The 21,038-nt window shown below is 45.0% G+C and overlaps 1 protein-coding gene across 49 annotated transcripts in view; it reads left to right on the forward strand.

Moving 5' to 3' along the window:
- LOC103347661 (uncharacterized) overlaps window positions 1-21,038 on the forward strand; it is a 151,485-nt gene that overhangs the window by 20,448 nt on the left and 109,999 nt on the right. For 22 of the 49 annotated variants that reach the window (XR_011386571.1, XR_011386578.1, XR_011386552.1 and 19 more), the window contains 2 exons: window positions 15,922-16,010; window positions 18,856-18,990. The exons of 3 other annotated variants lie outside the window; for them this stretch is intronic. Coding sequence is in view for 5 of the 46 variants with exons in the window: in XM_070069017.1 (XP_069925118.1) it covers window positions 18,880-18,990 (111 nt within the window). In the remaining 41 variants the exon portion in view is untranslated. Of the gene's footprint in view, window positions 1-6,334; window positions 6,450-15,921; window positions 16,011-18,855; window positions 18,991-21,038 lie in introns of all 49 variants that reach the window. 24 more of the 49 variants (XR_011386586.1, XR_011386588.1, XR_011386563.1 and 21 more) reach the window with 4 other exon arrangements.

A 21,038-nucleotide genomic window follows, 5' to 3' on the forward strand; every position in this document is an offset into this window, starting at 1 on the left:
TTGCCGTTGGTTCACCCTCCAATGGCCGCCGCGGCCAGCGCGCTGCAACCAGCGCACCGCGCCGATCCGATGGCAGGAGCCAGGTACTTCTCCTGGTCTCCCATGGGGTGCAGGGCCCAAGTACTTGGGCCATCCTCCACTGCACTCCCGGGCCATAGCAGAGAGCTGGCCTGGAGGAGGGGCAACCGGGACAGAATCCGGCGCCCCGACCGGGACTAGAACCCGGTGTGCCGGCACCGCAAGGCGGAGGATTAGCCTAGTGAGCCGTGGCACTGGCTTGTGCTAATTTTTAAGTTGGCAATTTTGAATGGCCCATGAATGATATTATAAATATTCAAATGGCCTTTGGTAGAAAGAGTTCTCTACCTGTGGGTCTAAAATTTAATAACAAGGAAGTTGCTTGAGTACTTGGAGAATTAGGTGTTTAATAGTCAGGCACTGGATAAGTATGGCCATGCCCTGTTGTAAATATTGAAAATATACATGAGGTTTGTAAAAGGAATCTGAAAGCTTGGAGACAGACATCATAAACCATGTCTTATCAGTGGTCTGGTTTCTGTTTTAAGTTGTAGCCTGGGACCCTTTTCTGCTGGGAACCACCTGTTCCTGGATTTGTTGATCTTTGGATTTCCCCAGCTTGCAGTTTCTTTCAGTTTTGAAATGAAACTTACCCCAGAGGGCGAGGTCAGGTGTGCAGAGGACTTTGACAGCTCACATTGGCTTGTTTTCTTTCCAGAGTTGTGTGGTATATGACCATGTGAGGTGTGAGGGTTAACAGGCTGTGATAGAGACTAACTGACAGTGAATCAGCTGTTGGGCAATGCCTGGGCAGTATAATTTCTTTGGGTAACCAGGAAAACATGACTAAATACATGGTCTTTCATCCACAGAAAGTTGAAAGTTAGGAGTACAGTCACCTGAGAGTTGTCTGTGATCTGTTTGCTGAAGAAGGAAAGGCTTTATCTCAGCTTCCTCTCTCCTTGTTTGTAGAGTCTCCTTACCTTCTTTCTAGTCAAGTCTCTAGCCTCCTCCTGCTGTTCCAGCTATTCAATTTTATACTGTGCCTACTGGAATTGCTGCTTTGTGTTGTGACTCCTGTAGATTGTCTTAGACACCCCCACTTTCCCACCCACACACACCCCAGGCTTTTCACAGAATGCAGCTCGCCCCAGCTCCTTTTGCCAGAGGTTTGGTTTATGCCGTGTTTACAGCAGTGCACTTCTTTACCAAAGGAAGGAGCTCGCTCTGTAGGTCACCTCACACTACTTCCCTGACTTTGCCTGACTGATGCCAAGCCCTTTTCCCTAGCACTCCAGAGCTTTTCCCAAAACTTCAACTATGTTTTCCTTTGAGATTTCTGCTGATCAGCATGGGCACCAGATGCCTGTTTAAAAAAAATTGTTTAAAGCTTTATTTATTTATTTAAAATCAGAGTTAGGGAGCAACAGAGACAGAGAGAAGAAATCTTCCATCTGCTGGTTTACTCTCCAAATAGCTGCAATGGCTAGGGCTGGGCCAGTCAAAGCTAGGAGCTTCATATGGTCTCTCCTGTAGGTGGCAGGGGCCCAGGTACTTCATTTTGCATTAGCAAGGAGCTGGATCTGAAGTAGAGCAGCTGAGACTCAAACCTCTGCTCACGTAGGATGCTGGCATTGCAGGAAGTGGCTTAACCCACTGTACCACAATACCTGCCCTGCTGATCCCTGTTCTTTTTTTTTTTTTTTTTTTTTTTTTTTTTTTTTTTGACAGGCAGGAGTGGACAATGAGAGAGAGAGACAGAGAGAAAGGTCTTCCTTTTGCTGTTGGTTCACCCTCCAATGGCCGCCGCGGCCAGCGCGCTGCAACCAGCGCACCGCGCCGATCCGATGGCAGGAGCCAGGTACTTCTCCTGGTCTCCCATGGGGTGCAGGGCCCAAGGACTTGGGCCATCCTCCACTGCACTCCCTGGCCACAGCAGAGAGCTGGCCTGGAAGAGGGGCAACCGGGACAGAATCCGGTGCCCCGACCAGGACTAGAACCTGGTGTGCCGGCGCCACAAGGCGGAGGATTAGCCTGTTGAGCCGCGGCGCCAGCCTGATCCCTGTTCTTAAAGCTGGCATCTGCACCCATGTCCCTCATGTATGGCTGTATCCCTTTCTGGGGTGGTGGACCAGGCTGAAGGATTGGTGGGGCCAAGGATTCATGACAGAATGTGGAATTAAGGATTTTGGTGTTAACATTTCTTTTCTTTTCTTTTCTTTTTGTTTGACAGAGTTATAGACAGTGAGAGAGAGAGAGAGACAGAGAGAAAGGTCTTCCTTCCATTGGTTCACCCCGCAAGTGGCTGCTATGGCTGGCACTGCACCAATCTGAAGCTGGGAGCCGGGTGCTTCTCCCTGGTCTCCTATGCGGGTGCAGTGGCCCAAGCACTTGGGCCATCCTCCACTGCCCTCCCGGGCCACAGCAGAGAGCTGGACTGGAAGAGGAACAACCAGGACTAGAACTGGCGCCCATATGGGATGCTGGCGCCGCAGGTGGAGGATTAACCAAGTGAGCCATGGTGCCAGCCCCTTGGTATTAACATTTCAGATGCAGGCAGATGGGAAGCTGGAAGATGAAAATGAGCATCAAGGTCAGTGGAGGGTGGGAGGAACAGAGAACATTTAGTATCTGAAGTGAAAGATATCCTTTGTAGACTGCCTCTTCTGGTTTTTCTTTTATGAAAAAAAATATTTTGAAGACTACTGGATAGAGAATGTAGTAAAAATCTTTTTTAAAAAAGATTTATTTATTTATTTGAAAGTCAGAGTTACACAGAGAGAGAAGGCGAGGCAGAGGGAGCGAGAGTGAGAGAAAGAGAGAGGTCTTCCATCCACTGGTTCACTCCCCAATTGGCTGCAATGGCCGGAGCTTCACAGATCTGAAGCCAGGAGCCAGGAGCTTTCTCCAGGTCTCCTACGTGGGTGTAGGGACCCAAGGACTTGGGCCATCTTCTACTGCTTTCCCAGGCCATAGCAGAGAGCTAGATGGGAAGTGGAGCAGCTGGGTCTCGAACTGGCGCCTATATGGGATACCGATGCTTCAGGCCAGGGCTTTAACCTTCTGCGCCACAGCACCAGCTCCAATAAATAATCTTTTAAAAATGCTTATTTATTCTGAAGTCAGAATGAGAGAGAGGTCTTTCATCCACCAGTTTACTCAACAAATTCAACAGCTAGTGCTGGGCCAGGCCAAAACCAGGAGCCGGGAACTCCATTCAGGTCTCCCATGGTGGGTGGTGGGGACCAAGCACTTGAGCCATGTGGAGGCAAGTCTTGATCCCAGGTACTCTGATATGGGATGCAGGTATCCAAAGTGTCAGCTTAATCCACCATGCCATAATGCCTACCCCAACATATAATCTTTTATAAAAAGAAAATATGAAATCATTGTTGATAATATTTTAACTACTACTGGCTTTTCCCCATCCCGTCACCTGCCACTATTTCAATTATTCTGTATTCTTTCAGAGATGACATGTTAGTGATTTGGAATGTACCTTCTAGACCTTTTTCTATGTATTTCCATATAGGTATATGAGCACAGAAAAATTTAAAGGTTGTTTTGTTTTACTTATTTATACAAATAATATCACATTTTATATAGCATTCAGATATTTGCTGCTTTGATTCAATAATGTATCTTGATAGTATTCCATGTTCTTAAAGATATATCTTACTCTTTTAACTGTTGTATAGAATTTCATGGAATGCGTATATGTGTTTTATTTAGCTATTTTCCTATGGAGAAAAATTAAGGCATTTCCAGCTTTTGTTCTTTAGAAGTGATCCTTGCGTTTTCTTTTTTTAAAAAAAGGTTTATATTATTTATTTGAGAGCCAGAATTACAGAGAGAAGGAGAGACAGAGATCTTCCATCTGCTGGCTCACTCCCTAAATGGCCGTAACCATGGGCTGGGCCAGGCCAAAGCCAGGATCCAAGAGCTTCGTCTGGGTCTCCCTTTCGGGTGCAGGGGTCCAAGGACCTGGGCCATCCTCCCCCGTTCTCCCAGGTGCATCAGCAGGGTCCTGGATAGGGAGTGGAACATCTGGGACTCAAACTGGTGCCTATATGGGATGCCAGCATTACATGCCATGGCTTGAACCCACTGTGCCACAGTGCTGGTTCCCCCTTATTGTGTTGGCGTTCTGCCCATGGCCTTTTCTTGCACTCTGCCAGGATGATCTCAACCTCTCTGACAACTTCAGTTACCGTCTGCATATAGATAATTCCAAAGTCCCCAGTGCAGAACACCTAATACCAGAATTCCTAACTACTCACATGAACAGCTCTGCTGAGATGTCCTGTAGACATGGCAAAATGAGGCCCCCTGCTTTTTCCCACTTGCTCCTTCTTTGGTGCTATATCATACACATTGTAAACACTATGCAGAAGCTGTTTGTCAAAACCTGCTAGTGTTTGGTAAGACCTTTGTTACCTTCTCACATCTCTCAGTCACCAGGACTTGTCCTCCTTACCTCCTCCATATTTATTCAGTCTAATCACTTTCCTTCTTCATTGCTACTACCCTGTACCTTAGTTTATTTATTTATAAAATAGAACATTTTTGAGGATTAAATGGAGCAAAATGCTTAGAACAATAGATTGATGCCCAGTAAATGCTATATGAATATAGTCGTAATCTCTTTGTCCTTTCCTCTTAGTCCATATAACCTGCTGTCACCTCTGCTTCTAGTCTTGAGTTCATCTTACCCCATTTGCATTGCATTTTCCACACTTTAGCAGAGTGATCTTTATAAAATGTGAAAATGACTGTGATATCATTCCTTGATTATACAGAAATGTCAGTGGTACTCTCACTAGACTTTTGCACATGTTGTTAGCCCCACCTAGAATGCTTTTCTTTTTGGTCTTTGGATGGCTGGCTTCATTTTATTGAGATAGTTGCTTTTATTTATTTATTTGTTTATTTATTTATTTAATTTTTGACAGGCAGAGTGGACAGTGAGAAAGAGAGTGACAGAAGGAAAGGTCTTCCTTTTTTGCCGTTGGTTCACCCTCCAATGGCTGCTGCGGCTGGCGTGCTGCGGCCAGCGCACTGCACTGATCCGAAGCTGGGAGCCAGGTGCTTTTCCTGGTCTCCCATGGGGTGCAGGGCCCAAGCACCTGGGCCATCCTCCACTGCACTTCCGGGCCACATCAGAGAGCTGGCATGGAAGAGGAGCAACCAGGACTAGAACCCGGGGTGCTGGCACTGCAGGCGGAGGATTAGCCTGTTGAGCCACGGCGCCGGCCAAGATAGTTGCTTTTAAATGTCATCTTTTCAGAAAGGCTTTTCCCTGACCACCCAATGATTCTCAGTAGCCACCCATATACTTTCATATTACCTTATTATTACCTTCTTTTATTTTTAAAAAAATATTTGTTTATTTGCAAGGCATAGTGACAGAGAGAGAGAGATCCATTTCTTGTCTGCTGGTTCACTCCTCAGTTGGCTACAGCAGCCAGAGCTGGGCCAGGCCAAAGACAGGAACCAGGAACTCCATTCAGGTCTCCTACGTGAGTGGCAGGACCTCAGAATACTTGAGCCATCATCTACTGCTTCCTAGGTGCATTAGCAGGGAGCTAGACCACAAACGCCAAGTAGTCAGAATTGGAACTGGTGATGTCCCAAGTGGCAGTTTAGCCCACTGTGCCATAACTTACTTTAATTCTTTGCATAGCATAGCAGTCTGTGTTTTTTTTTTTTTTTTTTTTCTGGCTTATTTGCATATTTGCTTGTAGTCTCTTGCATTCAGAATTTGGTCCTTGGCTCATTGTCATTCCCTTACCCAATGGTCTTTGGTGATTCCAAAGTGTTTACTAGGATGAGCCATCTAACATGTGTGTGTCTCTCCAAGTCACATTCACGAACACAGGGTAAACAGACTGAACGAGGGGACATGTGCACTGAAGAGTTGAGTAGGCAGTCTGTTTACTCTGGGTGGCTGAAGGTAGAGTAATTCAGAGTGGAGTGCAATCCTAAACAAGGAAAGAAGCAAAAGGCCTGAGGGATAAGGTAAGGCAAAACTGAAACAGGAAGCTGAATCACTGGCTTAGAAACTTAGAGAATTAAGATAGTAGGTGGAGTGTAAAAAGGGACAGGACAAGTGAATCAGGATTAGAGTCATAAATAATCTTGGGGATTACTTCAGTCATCTTTATTATTATTACCTCTTTAATCTGGGACCAGGTTTTGGATTATAGGAAGGATCAACTATTTGACATATAAGGGTTTGAGTGAGATTGCCTATTACTTTCTTTGCATTTTTTGTGCTATTTACTTTTTTTTTTTTTTTTTTTTTTTTTTTTTACAGGCAGAGCTAGAGAGAGAGAGAAAGGTCTTCCTTTTCGTTGGTTCACCTCCCAAGTGGCCGCCACGGCCGGCGCGTTGTGGCTGGCGCGCTGTGCCAATCCGAAGCCAGGAGCCAGGTGCCTCCTCCCGGTCTCCCATGCGGGTGCGGGGCCCAAGGACCTGGGCCATCCTCCACTGCACTCCTGGGCCACAGCAGAGAGCTGGCCTGGAAGAGGGGCAACCGGGACAGAATCCAGCGCCTTAACCAGGACTAGAACTCGGGGTGCCGGCGCCGCAGGCAGAGGATTAGCTTAGTGAGCCAAGGCGCTGGCGTGCTATTTACTTTAAAATCAAATCCCCAGAAATCCTACCTTGCTCCACTGCCCCCCACCCCATCTCACCTTTTGCTGCCAAGATTCTACTCTGTGTTCTTTAAAATATACCAAGTTCAGCTAGCTTATCTTTGCAATGAATTTCCTATACAGAAGCCTGCAGCAGTCCTGGAGCTCCCTTTAGGTGGTATGAAGGGAGTAAGTACTCTCCTCTCCCCTCTTCTGCTTGTCCCACTGAACCAGGCAGAAGAGGAACAGGCTTTAGCAGCTTCTAGAGTTCAGGAGTCTGCTGAGCTTGATCCTGTGGAATTTCTCTGAATTTTGGGGAAGATTATGAGAATATAGGGTGGGATTCTCTAAGACATGATTGTAAACAGTAAAAGACTAGCTAGATGGGCATAGATGGTGGGAGTTGAGAGTATGTAGAAGTGGGCTTCAAGGTTTGTGATGTGGAATGGTCCTTGACATGCCAAGTTGACAGTCTTGGTGAGTAGTGCTAGTCAGTAGCCTTTAGTGGCAGTTTTCTCTGTGTTTTTCTGTGTGGGCTGGAGCTCTCCCCACAGGCTGAGAGAGGATTGTGAGTACAGAAATAGTACTTAATGAAGAGGGGTGTGTTCTCTTCTGAAGGTTGGGTAGAGTGATTGTGTGCACAGATTGGGTAATCTATGACCCAGTCATCCGGCCTATGCAAGGTGAGGCACCTGCACTGTCCTCTTAGAGTTCTTCTGGGAAACCAACCCAAGGTTGCTGGTGATGGTGACCGTTGTTGGTGATTTCCCCAAGGAAATCTTCCTCCCTCCCTCCCTCCCTCCCTCCCTCCCTTCCTTTTTTAATATTTATTTATTTGAAAGTTACAGACAGATCTTCTATCTGCTGGTTTACTCCTCAGTTGGCTGGGGCAGACTGAAACTAGGAACCAGAACTCCATCTGGTCTCCCACATGGATGCAGGGGTTCAAATACGTGGACCATCTGCTGCTGCTTTTCCAGGCACATTAGCAGGGAGCTGGATCAGGAGTGGAACAGCCAGGACTCCACCTGTGCTCATATAGGATGAGCTATCACCAGTGATAGCTTAACCAACCCACTGCAGCCCAACTCTAGTCCCTTTCTTTAAGCCCCATGTTCTGATGTTCTGCCTTCTGCTTTGGGGCCTTCAAATTCCTTAATCTATTCATGACATCTCTTTCCAGATCCTTATTCTGTGTGTAGGCTTGACGCTTTGGCTCTATACAATCTTCTCATTTTGACATTGCCAGCCAGCTTCAAGTAAGGGCCTTTTTCCAGTCAGACTTATCCATGGGAGTGAAGATAGAAGATAGAATACTTGGGTTAAAATGCAGATTTTAGTTTTCTACTCCTGGATAACTGTGATTGAGTAGGTATGGGATGGTGACCAGGTTTCTGCAGGTTGCTCAAACTCCCGGGTGATTCTGACACCAGTCATCATCTGCAGACCATGTGAGCAGGCTTCATAAAATTTGTGGAAAAATAACATTATAATATGAATTTTCCATGAATATTTTGAAGCCCCTGGTATTTGGAGAAATTGACTTAAAGGGATCTGCCAGTGCTTCACCCCTAAAGGGGCAGGAAGGGAATTTGAATCCAAAGGTCCTGGGAACCTTAGTCTGTCATCTGTCAGAGAGACAGTGGATAATTATCTCTGTGTACTGGTCCCCCTTCTTGTTGTCACAGTAGGGTCAGAGCCCCGATGCAGTGGAGGGCTTAAACAGCTCTCCCATTGCAGGTCAGTACCTTTGGGACTAACAGGCCAGGTTGTAGAACCTTCACACTTTAGATTTGCCTCTGGAGTTCTTTGTGTATATTGACTCTTCCTTAGGCCTTTTATTTTTTTAAAAGATTTATTTATTTATTTGAAAGGTAGAAAGAGAGAGACAGACAGGAGGGTGGAGGGGAGGGGAGGCCTTTCTTGAGTGGTCTCTAAAAGCTGTCTTTATTCCCCATTGTAGCCAGCCTCCTCCATACCAGTTCTACCCATCCCCCTTTAAAACAAACTCATCTCGTATTTCTCCTTTTAAAATCTCCTTTTGCATCCCTGATTGTTATACAAGTCCAAATGTCTCAAGTTGGAATACACACTTTTGCACAATTTGGTCCAAATTGTGGTCTACAAGGTCCTATAATATCTTGGTCCCTGCATATTTCTCAAGTCTTATCCCAGGCCCATCACCTCCTTCCCTGCTGTGGGTTTGCTCATCAGCTCATAATTCCTGGACTTCTTTTCCAACTGGCTTTCATTAGGGCTTTTGCAGGATTCTAAAGTTTCTTCCTGAAACACATTTTACTCTGCTGTTCACCTCCTTAACTATCCTTGCCTGTAGCTGTTAATGATGGGTTATTTCCTGATCACTTTCTGACTGCTCTATAAAAAGAAACTATCTTAGCATCAGTTTGCTTCCATTCAACCACTTACTGCTATTTACCTGTTGTCTTTCTGACAAGTAGATAATCTCCTTGAGGGCAGAGACCTTCTCATTCATTATTGTATTTTAAGTGCCTAGTGGGTAGAGGCACTCAATAAGTACTCTGATAAGTCTCCCCCTCCAACTTTATTTTTAAGGATTTGTTTATTTGAAAAGCACAAGTGACAGAGAGGGAGAGATTGACAGAGACAGAGATCTTCCATCCTCTGGTTCACTCCCCAAATAGTCACAATGGGCAGGGCTGAGCCAGGCTGAAGCCAGGGACCTAGAACTCCACCGAGGTTGCCCACATGGGTGGCAGGGGCCCAAGTACTGAGGCCATCTTCTGCTGCTTTTGTAGGCACCTTAGCAGGGAGCTGGTTTGGAAGTGGAGTAGCTGGGATTGAACCAGTACTCCGATATGGGATGCCAGAGTCACAAGCCGTGGTTGAATCTACTGTGCCACAATGTTGGGCCCACCCCCTTTTTTCCCCTTTATTTTTTTTTTTAAAGATTTATTTATTTATTTGAGAGACAGAGCTACAAAGAGTAGGAAAGACAGAGAGGACTTCCATCTGCTGATTGATTCCTCAAATGACTGCAACAGGCAGAGCTGGGCTGATCTGAAGCCAGGAGCTTTTTCTGGGTCTGCCACATGGGTACAGGGCCTCAAGAAACTGGGCCATCTTTTGCTGCTTTCGTAGGCCATCAGAAGGGAGCTGGATCAAGAGTGGAGCAGCTGGGACTTGAACCTGTGCCCATACACTGGGACTTGAACCTGTGCAGGCACTGTAGGCAGAGGCTTAACCTACTAGGCCACAGTGCTGGACTCAATATTATTTATTTATTTATTTTCATTTTATTTGAAAGGCAGAGAGCTTCCATCTGCTGCTTTACTCCCTAAATGCCTGCAGCAGTCAGGGCTGTGCCAGGCTGAAGCCAGGAGAATAGGACCCATGTGAGTGGCAGGAACCTAAGTACTTGAAACATCATTTGCTCCCAGGGTGCACATTTTCAGGAAGCTGAATCAGAAGTGGAAGACTTCCCCTCTGCCTGCCCAGGATGAAGGCATCTCAGGTGTGGCCCTAAGTGCTGCACCATGGGGGCCATTGCCTTAGGCACAAACACCTTTTCTCTTGTCACCCTTTCTCTTGTGTCAGGTTCTTTCTTGTCCTTTACTGCTTTTCTGAGCGCTTGTTTGACTTCCCCAAGTAGTGCTAGTTCCACAGAGACAGCATTTTGTTAATCTTGAATGGGCTTTTCACACCATGCTATGGTTTCATCTAGGTAGGAGTTAGATGGAATTGCTTCTGTTTTACAGAGGACAAGCCAGAACTCTGATTGCTTGATTAATTTGGGGATGGCAGAACTGATATTTGAACCCTGATGTGTCTCAGGACCTCTCATTCTATCTTACTGTGGTCCTTCTAAGAAAACCAGTTTGCAGACCCAGATTCACTGGGGTAAAATAACTTTATTTTTAGTTAAATAATAAAAATTTTTAAAAATATTTTTTATTTCCTCAGAGTTAAATGCAGTAAAGTGAATACTATTGATGAGTCATTAATAAGGATGACAGAGTAAAGGGTGACTTTAATTTTAAATTGGTCTGTCTCAACCCTAAATGATATTATTATTTTTTAAAAAAGATTTATTTATTTATTTGAAAGTTGGAGTTACACAGAGAAGGCGAGGCAAGAGAGAGAGAGAGGTCTTCCATCTGCTAGTTCATTCCCCAGATGGTCACAGTGGCTGGTGCTGTGCTGATCTCCAGGAGCTTCTTCCAGGTCTCTTCACACGGGTGCAGGGGCCCAAGGACTTGGGCCATCTTCTACTGCTGTCCCAGGCCATAGCAGAGAGCTAGATTGGAAGTGGAGCAGCCAGGACTTGCACTGGTGCCCATATGGGATCCGGCACTGCAGAAAGCGGCTTTACCCACTACACCACAGTGCCAGCCCTCCTTGGTGACTTCTTGTCATATTGACAAAGCCAACATAATCCCAGTAGGAATGAGCGGAAACACAGTTCAATGTAAATTAAAGCAAATAACAATTATCAGTTCATAGTTTCTTAGAACATACATAAACAACAAAATGTGAACATTTTTGTTGATGGAAAAATAAGCCTTTAATATATATTTAACTTAAGAATATGGCCCGCGCCGCGGCTCACTAGGCTAATTCTCCGCCTGCGGCGCCGGCACACCGGATTCTGTCCCGGTTGCCCCTCTTCCAGGCCAGCCCTCTGCTGTGGCCAGGGAGTGCAGTGGAGGATGGCCCAGGTGCTTGGGCCCTGCACCCCATGGGAGACCAGGAAAAGCACCTGGCTCCTGGCTCCTGCCTTCGGATCAGCGCAGTGCGCCGGCCGCAGCGCGCCGGCCGCGGCAGCCATTGGAGGGTGAACCAACGGCAAAGGAAGACCTTCCTCTCTGTCTGTCTCTCTCACTGTCCACTCTGCCTGTCAAAAAATAAAAAAATAAAAAAATAATAAAAAAAAAGAATACATCTTAGTATATGTTGACAAAGGGCTTATTGAGTAAGTTTTAGTGGGTAGTGCCATATTATGAAATTATTAAAAAATGAAGCAGATATATGCAAACACTGATATGGAGCAGTCTCCAAGATCTGTCATAATAGAAAACTAAGGAAAGTACAGAATAGTATTTATGACTCGTGTGCAAGTATTAGTATTTGTATGAAAAGAGGGAGAACTCTTTATACTTAGTGTATACCCAGACTGTTCCTGGAGTTTTTTAAAAAATATTCTTCTGTATTGTTGAAAACATTTTTTAAAAAAGATTTATTTATTTATTTGAAAGAGTTATACAGAGGGAGGAGAGGCAGAGAGAGAGAGAGGTCTTCCATCCGCTGGTTCACTCCCCAATTGGCCACAAAGGCCAGAGCTGCGCCTATCCAAAGCAAGGAACCAGGAGCTTCTTCCAGATCTCCCACGTGGGTGCAGGGGCCCAAGGTCTTGGGCCATCTTCTACTGCTTTCCCAGGCTAAAACAGAGAGCTGGATCGGAAGTGGAGCAGCTGGGTCTCGAATCGGCACCCATATGGGATGTTGGCACTTCAGTCCAGGGCATTAACCCACTGTGCCACAGCACCGACTGAAAACATTTTTTTCAAATAAAGATTTTTTTTTACTTACTTGAAAAGCAGAGAGAAGGAGAGAGAGACAAAGAGATCTTCCATCTGCTGATTCACTTCCCAAATGGCTACAAAGGCCAGCGCTAGGCCAGGTGGAAGCCAGGAGCCTGGAACTCCATCCTGGTCTCCCATGTGAGTAGAAAGGACCTAAGCACTTGGGCCATATTTTGTTGCTTTCCTAGGTGCATTAGCAGGGTAGTGGAGCAGCTGGCACTCGAACCTGTTCTAGAATGGAATGTGAGCATTGCAGCAGAATAGCCCAACCCATGTGCCACATGCGAGCCCCTGAAAGAATTTTTTAACTCATGTGGATGTTGCTTTTCTTTAAAAAAAAAAAAAAACAGGGCCGGCGCCGCGGCTCACTAGGCTAATCCTCCGCCTAGCGGCGCCGGCACACCGGGTTCTAGTCCCGGTTGGGGCGCCGGATTCTGTCCCGGTTGCCCCTCTTCCAGGCCAGCTCTCTGCAGTGGAGGATGGCCCAGGTGCTTGGGCCCTGCACCCCATGGGAGACCAGGAAAAGCACCTGGCTCCTGGCTCCTGCCATTGGATCAGCGCGGTATGCCGGCCGCAGCGCGCTGGCCGCGGCGGCCATTGGAGGGTGAACCAACGGCAAAAGGAAGACCTTTCTCTCTGTCTCTCTCTCTCACTGTCCACTCTGCCTGTCAAAAAAAAAAATAAATAAATAAATAAAAATAAAAAAATAAAAAAACCAAACTGGTAAAAAATAATCACATACATAGAATTTACCATTTTAGCCATTTTTAAGTCTACATTTCAGTAGTTTTAGGTATTTCACATTGTTGTACAACAGAGTTCATGAACTTTTTCATCGTTAAAACTAAAATTCTATATTCATTGAACAACAAACTCTGCCTTTCTCCTTCTCATTCTCTCTGGTAACCATCATTCTACTTTCTGTTTCTAATCATTTTTATTTATTTATTTATTTACTTATTTATTTATTTTTGACAGGCAGAGTGGACAGTGAGAGAGAGAGAGAGACAGAGAGAAAGGTCTTCCTTTGCCATTGGTTCACCCTCCAATGGCCACTGCGACCGGTGCGCTGTGGCCGGTGCACCGCGCTGATCGGATGGCAGGAGCCAGGTACTTATCCTGGTCTCCCATGAGGTGCAGGGTCCAAGTTCTTGGGCCATCCTCCACTGCACTCTGGGCCACAGCAGAGAGCTGGACTGGACGAGGGGCAACTGGTACAGAATCTGGCGCCCCGACCAGGACTAGAACCCAGGGTGCCAGCGCTGCAGGCGGAAGATTAGCCTAGTGAGCCTCGGCGCTGGCCCTGTTTCTAGTAATTTGATTACTTCAGTATGTCACATAAGTAGAATCATAGAGTATTTGTCTTTTTTTGTGACTGGCTTATTTCACTTAACAATATTCTCAAGGTTCATCCATGTTATAGCATGTAACAGAATTTCTCTCCTTTTAAAGTACTTTGGGAGTGGGTATTGTGGCATAGCAGTTTAGCCACTGCCTGGGAGTGACATTAGCATCCTGTATCCCATCAAAGCGCCTGGGTTTGAGTCCTGCCTCCACTCCTGATCCAGTGTCCTGCTACAGCACATCTTTGGAGGCAGCAGATGATGACTCAAGTGCTTGGGTCCCTGCCTCCCATGTGAGAAATCCAGATGGAGTTCCTAGTTCCTTGCTCCTGCCTTTGGCCTGGCTCAGCCTTGGCTGTTGCAGGCATTTGGGGCATAAACCAGTGAATGGAAGATCACTCTCTGTTTCTCTGCCTTTCAAATAAATAAACAGAAAAATAAAGCGCTTTGCTTCCCTTTATAAATATGACTCTGAAAAGTTTATACGAATGTGTGTGTATTTATGTGTGTGTGTGTGCACACCCCTGCTGAAAGCCCAAGAAAGGGAATAGAAGTCTGATTGGGCCTGAAGGCTCCGGCCTGATAGTATGTAGAGAGACTTTTCTGTCACAGCCCTGAGAAGAACCTCAGATTTCTATATTTTTCCTAATATCAAACCTGGATATTTAATGGTCAGTGAGACAACTGGACCTGAATGTGACTTGGGCTTCTTCAGTGGCTCAAAGTGGGAATGTTTGTGTGTGTGTATGCATGCACTCGTGGTGAAAAATTTGATTCCCTTTAGTAGACTTTACAAATGGGATATTTCACTGCACAGCTCTGGAAAAAAAGCAATAGGAAAAGGTACACACAAAGTAAGAGTTTCTTTTATTAGCTTGCAGAGTGGCATTAGTTTTCTAATATGGTCAAGAAGCAGGTTTTTTTTAAAGATTTATTTATTTTATTTGAAAGTCAGATTTACAGATAGAGAAGGAGAGGCACACACAGAGAGAGAGAGAGGTCTTCCATCTGCTGGTTCACTCCCCAGTTGGCCGCAACAGCCAGAGCTGTGTCGATCCTAAGCCAGAAGCCAGGAGCTGCTTTTGGGTCTCCCATGCGGGTGCAGGGGCCCAAGGTCTTGGGCCATCTGCTGCTGCTTTCCCAGGCCACAGCAGAGAGCTGGTTCAGAAGTGGAGCAGCTGGAACTTGCACCAGGCCCTATATGGGATGCCGGCACTGCGGGCAGCAGTTTTACCTGCTACACCACAGCATCGGCCCAAGAAGCAGTTCTATTCAATCACCTTTCAACTTTTATGGTATTGTAGATTTTGTTCATATTTTCTTAAGAAGGTCATTTTACTAAGGAACAGTCTAGTACTAATATTCTCTAACTTCTCCCTAACAATCTCAAGCCCAGCTTAAGCTGTTGCAGGGATTTGGAGAGTGAAACCAACAGATGGAACATTGTATGCACCCATGTGTGCGCGCGCTTGCTCGCTGTCTCTCTCCGTCTCTGACTCTCTGTTTCTCTCTATGTATAGCATCTAATATCACTGTTATAATGGATGCTATTCCTTTTTATTTGTTTATTGCTTGACTCCCTCCATTAGAATGTAAGCTTTGTAAAGATAGGATTTTATTTTATTTTACTTTTCTGTCCTGCTCTATACCACTGCTTTATACCTGGTATTTAGAATAATTCCTGATAGGCAGCTGAGCTCAATAAAATTTGTTGAGTGAATGAATTTGTTGCACTTTTTGTATATTGTTGGTTTTTTTATTTGCAGTATTTTGTCTATTGTGAGTACTGTGTGATAAGTATCCTGGTATATATATCTTTTCATACTTTTCCACTGTTTTTAGGATAAATTCCAAGAAGTGGAGGAATGACTGAGTTAAAACATATTCACGTTTAGAATGTAAATTCCTCGAGTCAAACTGTTCTTAAAAATGTGAACTTGAGGGCCAGCACTGTGGCATAATGGGTTAAGCCTCTGTCTGCAGTTCTGGCCTCCCAAAGGGGTGCCAGTTTGAGTCCAGGCTCTTCTACTCCCTATCCAGCTCCCTGCTTAATGCACCTGGGAAAGCAGCAGAGGATGGCCCAAGTGCTTGCACCCCTGTACTCACATGGGAGACCTGGAAAAAGCTCCTGGTTCCTGGCTTTGGTCTGGCCCAGCCCTAGCCATTGCAGCCATTTGGGGAGTGAATCAGCAGATGGAAGACCTCTTTGTTTCTCTCCGTTCCTCCCTCTCTAACTCTGCCTTTCAGAAAAAAAAAAAAAAAAAAAAAAAAAAAAAAAAAAGAATGTGACCTTTACCAACAGTACCTGCTTCCTGACAGTTTTCCTAACATCTGGTGGTGTTTTTCATTTGCTCCATCTGACAGGTGAGACATAATCTTGTTGCACATTGTAACTTTGGAGGCAGCTTCCTAGGGGCCTGAATTCTGATCAGCCATTTACTGTGTGACCTTGGGTAAGTCATTTACCTTCTCAGTAACTCAGTTTCATGTTTGGTAAAGTAGGGGTAATGATAACATCTATTTTATTATGGGGTTATTGTGAGGAATAAATCAGTTAATCCAAGTAAATGATTAGAGTAGCAAGTGATTATAGCACTCAGCAAATATGATTTGATTAGCATTTCTTTGAAGAGTAAAGATCGAACATAATTGAAATTATTTTAGACATTTATATTTTTTCTTTGGAGCACTTAATCATGTCCTTCGCACATTAATTTTTTAACACCTTATTAACTTAAAAGAGTTAACATGTTCACTGTCATGTAAAAGGCAGAATTATTTACATTTTTTCATTTGCCTTTCAAGTTAGTTTATAGTTTTTTTCTGTCTGAAAGTTTTAAATTTTTAGATAATTTCCTACAAAACCAGTGAAGAAAGCATGCTTCCATACCTCAAAATTATGAAAGGTTACTTGTTATTTTTGAGTACTCTGTGTATATATATCTAAATGTTTACATTCAATCTTTACATTTAAATCATTGATCCACTTGAAATATATTTTGATCTGAAAAGAGTACTTGAGATCTGGCCCTTTTCACTTGGGTAGCTGTTTGACACCAACTTATTGAAGAAGGAGCAAGCCTTGACTATCATAGCCTCAGACATAGCAAATCTTCATTTCAGAGAATGGATTTAATGCTTGGATGGAGCCAAAGGTCATATAGGTGGCCAACCTGTGGGATGAGTATGCTATGCGAAGCAGTTTTGGATCAGAAGTCAGTCTGACTCTTAAGTGATGAGACTGTTGTCTGTCTTGTAGCTCTGGGGACCCTTCCAAAGCAGATCCTAATAAGGGAACTGTTTTAAAGTGTTCATTGTTCATTTGGAGATATATATATATATATATATACACACACACACACACATACATATGTATTATATATATATTATTTATATAGAGGGGACAAATTTCATATATACGGCTTTTTTTTTTTTTTTTGATAGGCAGAGTTAGACAGAGAGAGAGAGACAGAGAGAAAGGTCTTCCTTCCGTTGGTTCACCCCCAAATGGCCGCTACGGCCAGCACGCTGTGCCTATCTGAAGCCAGGAGCCAGGTGCTTCCTCCTGGTCTCCCATGCGGGTGCAGGGCCCAAGCATGTGCCATCCTCTCCTGTCTTCCCGGGCCACAGCAGAGAGCTGGACTGGAAGAGGAGCAACCGGGACAGAACCGGTGCCCCAACCGGGACTAGAACCCGGGGTGCTGGCTCTGCAGGCCGAGAATTAACCTAGTGAGCTGTGCCGCTGGCCTGGATAGATATATTTTGTGACTGCAACAAATACTTCCTCATTCCAGTCTGAGGTTATTAATAGCATATTGATGAGGGGTTATTGAATGATCATAAACTTATTTTTTAATGAAGATTTATTTACTTTGGAGGAATAGTTACAGATAGAGAGAGGGGTCTTTCATCCACTGGTTCACTCCCCAAATGGCTGCAAGGGCTAGTGTTTGGCCAAGCTGAAGCCAGTAGCTTCCTCTGGGTCTTCCATGGGGGTGCAGGGGCCCAAGCACTCGGGTTATCTTCTGCTGCTTTCCCAGACCATTAACAGGGAGCTGGTTTGAAAGTGGAGCAGCTGGGACCTGAACCTGGGCACATATATGATGCCGGCACTGCAGGCAAAGGCTTAGTCTACTAAGCCATAGCACCTACCCCAAATGGTTATAAACTGTGCAGCTCGTTTTGTGGGTATTTCCATCTATTGTCTTGCCTCTGACTCATGATGGAAGAAGAGTGATTCTTGTATGACAAAACATCCACATATCACATGGGTAGCTGCTGTCTTCCAGAAATGATGAAAGGTAGCTAACCTTTACATAGCACACACATGTGCCAGGCACAGACGAAAGAACTTTATATACATGACCTTCTCCTTCTGAGGTAGGTGTTCTGTGCTGAGATGAATTTATCCCCCAAATTCATGTTCACACTCAGAACTTAGGAAAATGGTCTTACTTGAAATAGACTTTGTACATGTAGTCAGGTTAGGATGAAGTCTTGTCAGATCCTAATACATTGATTAGTGGGCTTATAAGAGAGAGGCACATACAGAGGGCAGATGCCTTGGAAAGATGGAGGTAGATTGGAGTTTAGCTAAGGAATGGCTCTGGCACTCCAGGGATTGCTGGCAACCTCCAGAGGCTGGAAGAAACCAGGAAAGATTCTCCTCTCAAGCCTTTAGAGGGAGTTTGGCCCTGCTGACACTGTGATTTCAGGCTGTGAAATCTCCAGAACAGTGAGAGAATACATTTCTGTTGTTTTAATCTCTCAGTTTGTGATCATTTGTTTCAGTGGTCCTAGGAAACTATTACATGCTCTTTTCATCTTTATTTTCAGATAAATGAAAATGAGGCCCAGAGATGTCAAATACTTTGAGATTTCTGTAGGCCGCTGCTCTGTGGTCTGTATACTGACTCTAACTCCTGAGGTGGCTGTTGTTGGCACTCCACCTTCACCACAGCTGTCAACCTCTGGCAGTGCTGGAGCTGAGCTGCTGGAGTGGCTCCCTTCTCTAACACATAGCTTTTCCATCCTTGCCGACCTCACACTGCCAAGCAGAAACTTCTCAGGAGGCATCTGGCTGCAGCCTGACCATTTGACCAGGTCCCTTCTTCACCCCACCTTTATTTTTCTTTTCTATGTAGTGTCAGAGAAGGGAGGTTAGCGGAGTTAGTGGAGAGGGGAGATTGCTCAGCCTCTTGTGGTAGGTGTGTTCATGCTTCTCACTTCTGGCTTGTATCAGCTGGAATTCCTATCAGAAAACAGCTCAAGTCTTGTGCTTTTCTTTATCTCTTTCAGAATCTTGCATATAGATGGCAGTTCATGGCGGTGGGCAGAGAAGGAGAGCTTCCTGGCATCACTGACTGTGAGAGCGCTAGTCATCATGTTACTGATGGACTCAGCCCACCACAGTGGTGCTCTCCCATGGCCAAGGTAATGATCCCCCTGATCAGCCCCTTGCCTGCTCAGGGGCTCTTCTCAGCTGGCTGCTGAAGCATGCCTGGTTTCCAGTATAGACCTCTGGCTTTGGATCCCATTCTTACTGTCAGCTGCTCTTACTAGACTATGAGCTCCAGGAAAATAGGAACCACGTCTGTTTTATTTGCTGTTCTGTCTCAGGACTGAGCAGAAGCTTGGCACTTAAGAGCCCCTCTAGAAATGTCTGTTGAACAAAGAAATTAATGTTGACCTTAAAGCTTTCAAACTCTTAGTTTTCCATGCTTCTTCCTGAAGCCAGAGACCAGATTAAAAACATTAGGATCCTAAGCAATAGAAATACTGTGATGTCCCTCATGCTTTCTGCCCTCAGTATATATTTCAGAAACAAAATTAAGTAAAATCCAACAAGTATAAGGAAGCTGCAGCAAAATTCTGATGACTATTTTGTAAAATAATTTAGGATGTTTGTAGTTGTTATTTCTGCTTAGGCACTGGTTCTCTAAGCACATGCTGTTGGGTAATCCTGGCTGGATCAATCTCTCCCTCACCTAGACTTCACCTTCAGTTCTTCTTTACACATGTGCTGAAGGGGCCTTTTCTGTACTCCCAAGGGTGTCTGGCTCCTGAGACTCCAGCCTTGGCTGGAGCCTCTGGCTCCCTGGGGGCTTCGCAGGAAAGACAGTTAGAACATGCACACTTTTTTTTTTTTTTTGGATAGATAGAGTTATAGACAGTGAGAGAGAGACAGACAGACAGAAAGGTCTTCCTTCTGTTGGTTCACTCCCCAAATGGCCGCAATGGCCAGAGCTGCACCGATCCAAAGCCAGGAGCCAGGTGCTTCTTCCTGGTCTCCCATGTGGGTACAGGGGCCCAAGGACTTGGGTCATCTTCTACTGCTTTCCCAGGCCATAGCAGAGAGCTGGACTAGAAGAGGGGCAGCCAGGACTAGAACCAGTGTCCATATGGGATGCCGGTGCCACAAACAGAGGATTAACCAAGTGAGCCATGGCGCCAGCCCCCATGCACACTTCTAAAGAGTGCTTCATGAGAACACCATACTGAATGTGCCAGGTGATTATGCTTAGGCAGATTTCAGCTGTAATTTACTTTTGTGACAATGTAAATGGAAAGCCTAGAAGTTTCCTTGTGGCCCTCTTTCCTGGATCACTGAGAGAAAAGTCAACATGCAGGCCCATTCTGCCTCTTGTATTAATCTAGACCTTGTTGAGAACATTCAGAAAAGAAAGGTGTGATGCTAGAAGTGAGGCCCAGGCCTTTCACTGTTGACTATTCCACGCTTTGACCATAGTCAAACCCTGTTGCTTGATTCCAGAGTTTAAAATAGTGTTGGAAAGGTTCTAGGAAAAAAGTATCACTGTAACTTCCTGGCTGAGGAAATAGTGTGTGCTGGCTAGAGCAGGAGGGGTCATTGAGGTTCCCAAGTTCTATTCTGGACCTGCTGTTGATTTCAGGCGTGACATTTAGCAATTTGAGCTGATATTCTGTAGCTCTGATTGATTTCTCATCTCCATTACAGAGTAATAGATATTGTACTCACAGGGAAAGCGGTGATGCTCTGGTCCCTTGTCCTTTAGAAGAGTCTTACCATGAAATGTTCTTTCTTTCACTTGAAATTCCAGGCTCCTTTTAGTTTAGTTTTGTTTTTGTTTTTTTTTTCCAAAAAATATACATTTTTAAAATTTGTTTGAAAGGCAGAGAAAAGGGAAAGATTTCCCATTTGCCACCTTATTCCCCAAATGCCCACAGCACCCAGACTAAAGCCTAGGAACCAGGAACTTGATCCACATTTCCCATGTCAGTGGCAGGGACCCAACTACTTGAGCCGTCATCCCAGAAGGCACATCAGCAGGACGCTGGAATCAGGAATAGAGCTAGGACCAAAGCCAGTCAGCCACTCCTGTATAGGATATGGGCATCCAAAGTGGCCTCTTAACCACTATACCAAATGCCTACCCCTCCAGGCTTCTTTATTTTTTTTCTTTTTTCTTTTTTGACAGGCAAAGTTAGAGAGAGAGACAGAG

This window comes from Oryctolagus cuniculus, chromosome 2 (genome assembly GCF_964237555.1).
Source record: "Oryctolagus cuniculus chromosome 2, mOryCun1.1, whole genome shotgun sequence".
NCBI lineage: Eukaryota > Metazoa > Chordata > Mammalia > Lagomorpha > Leporidae > Oryctolagus > Oryctolagus cuniculus.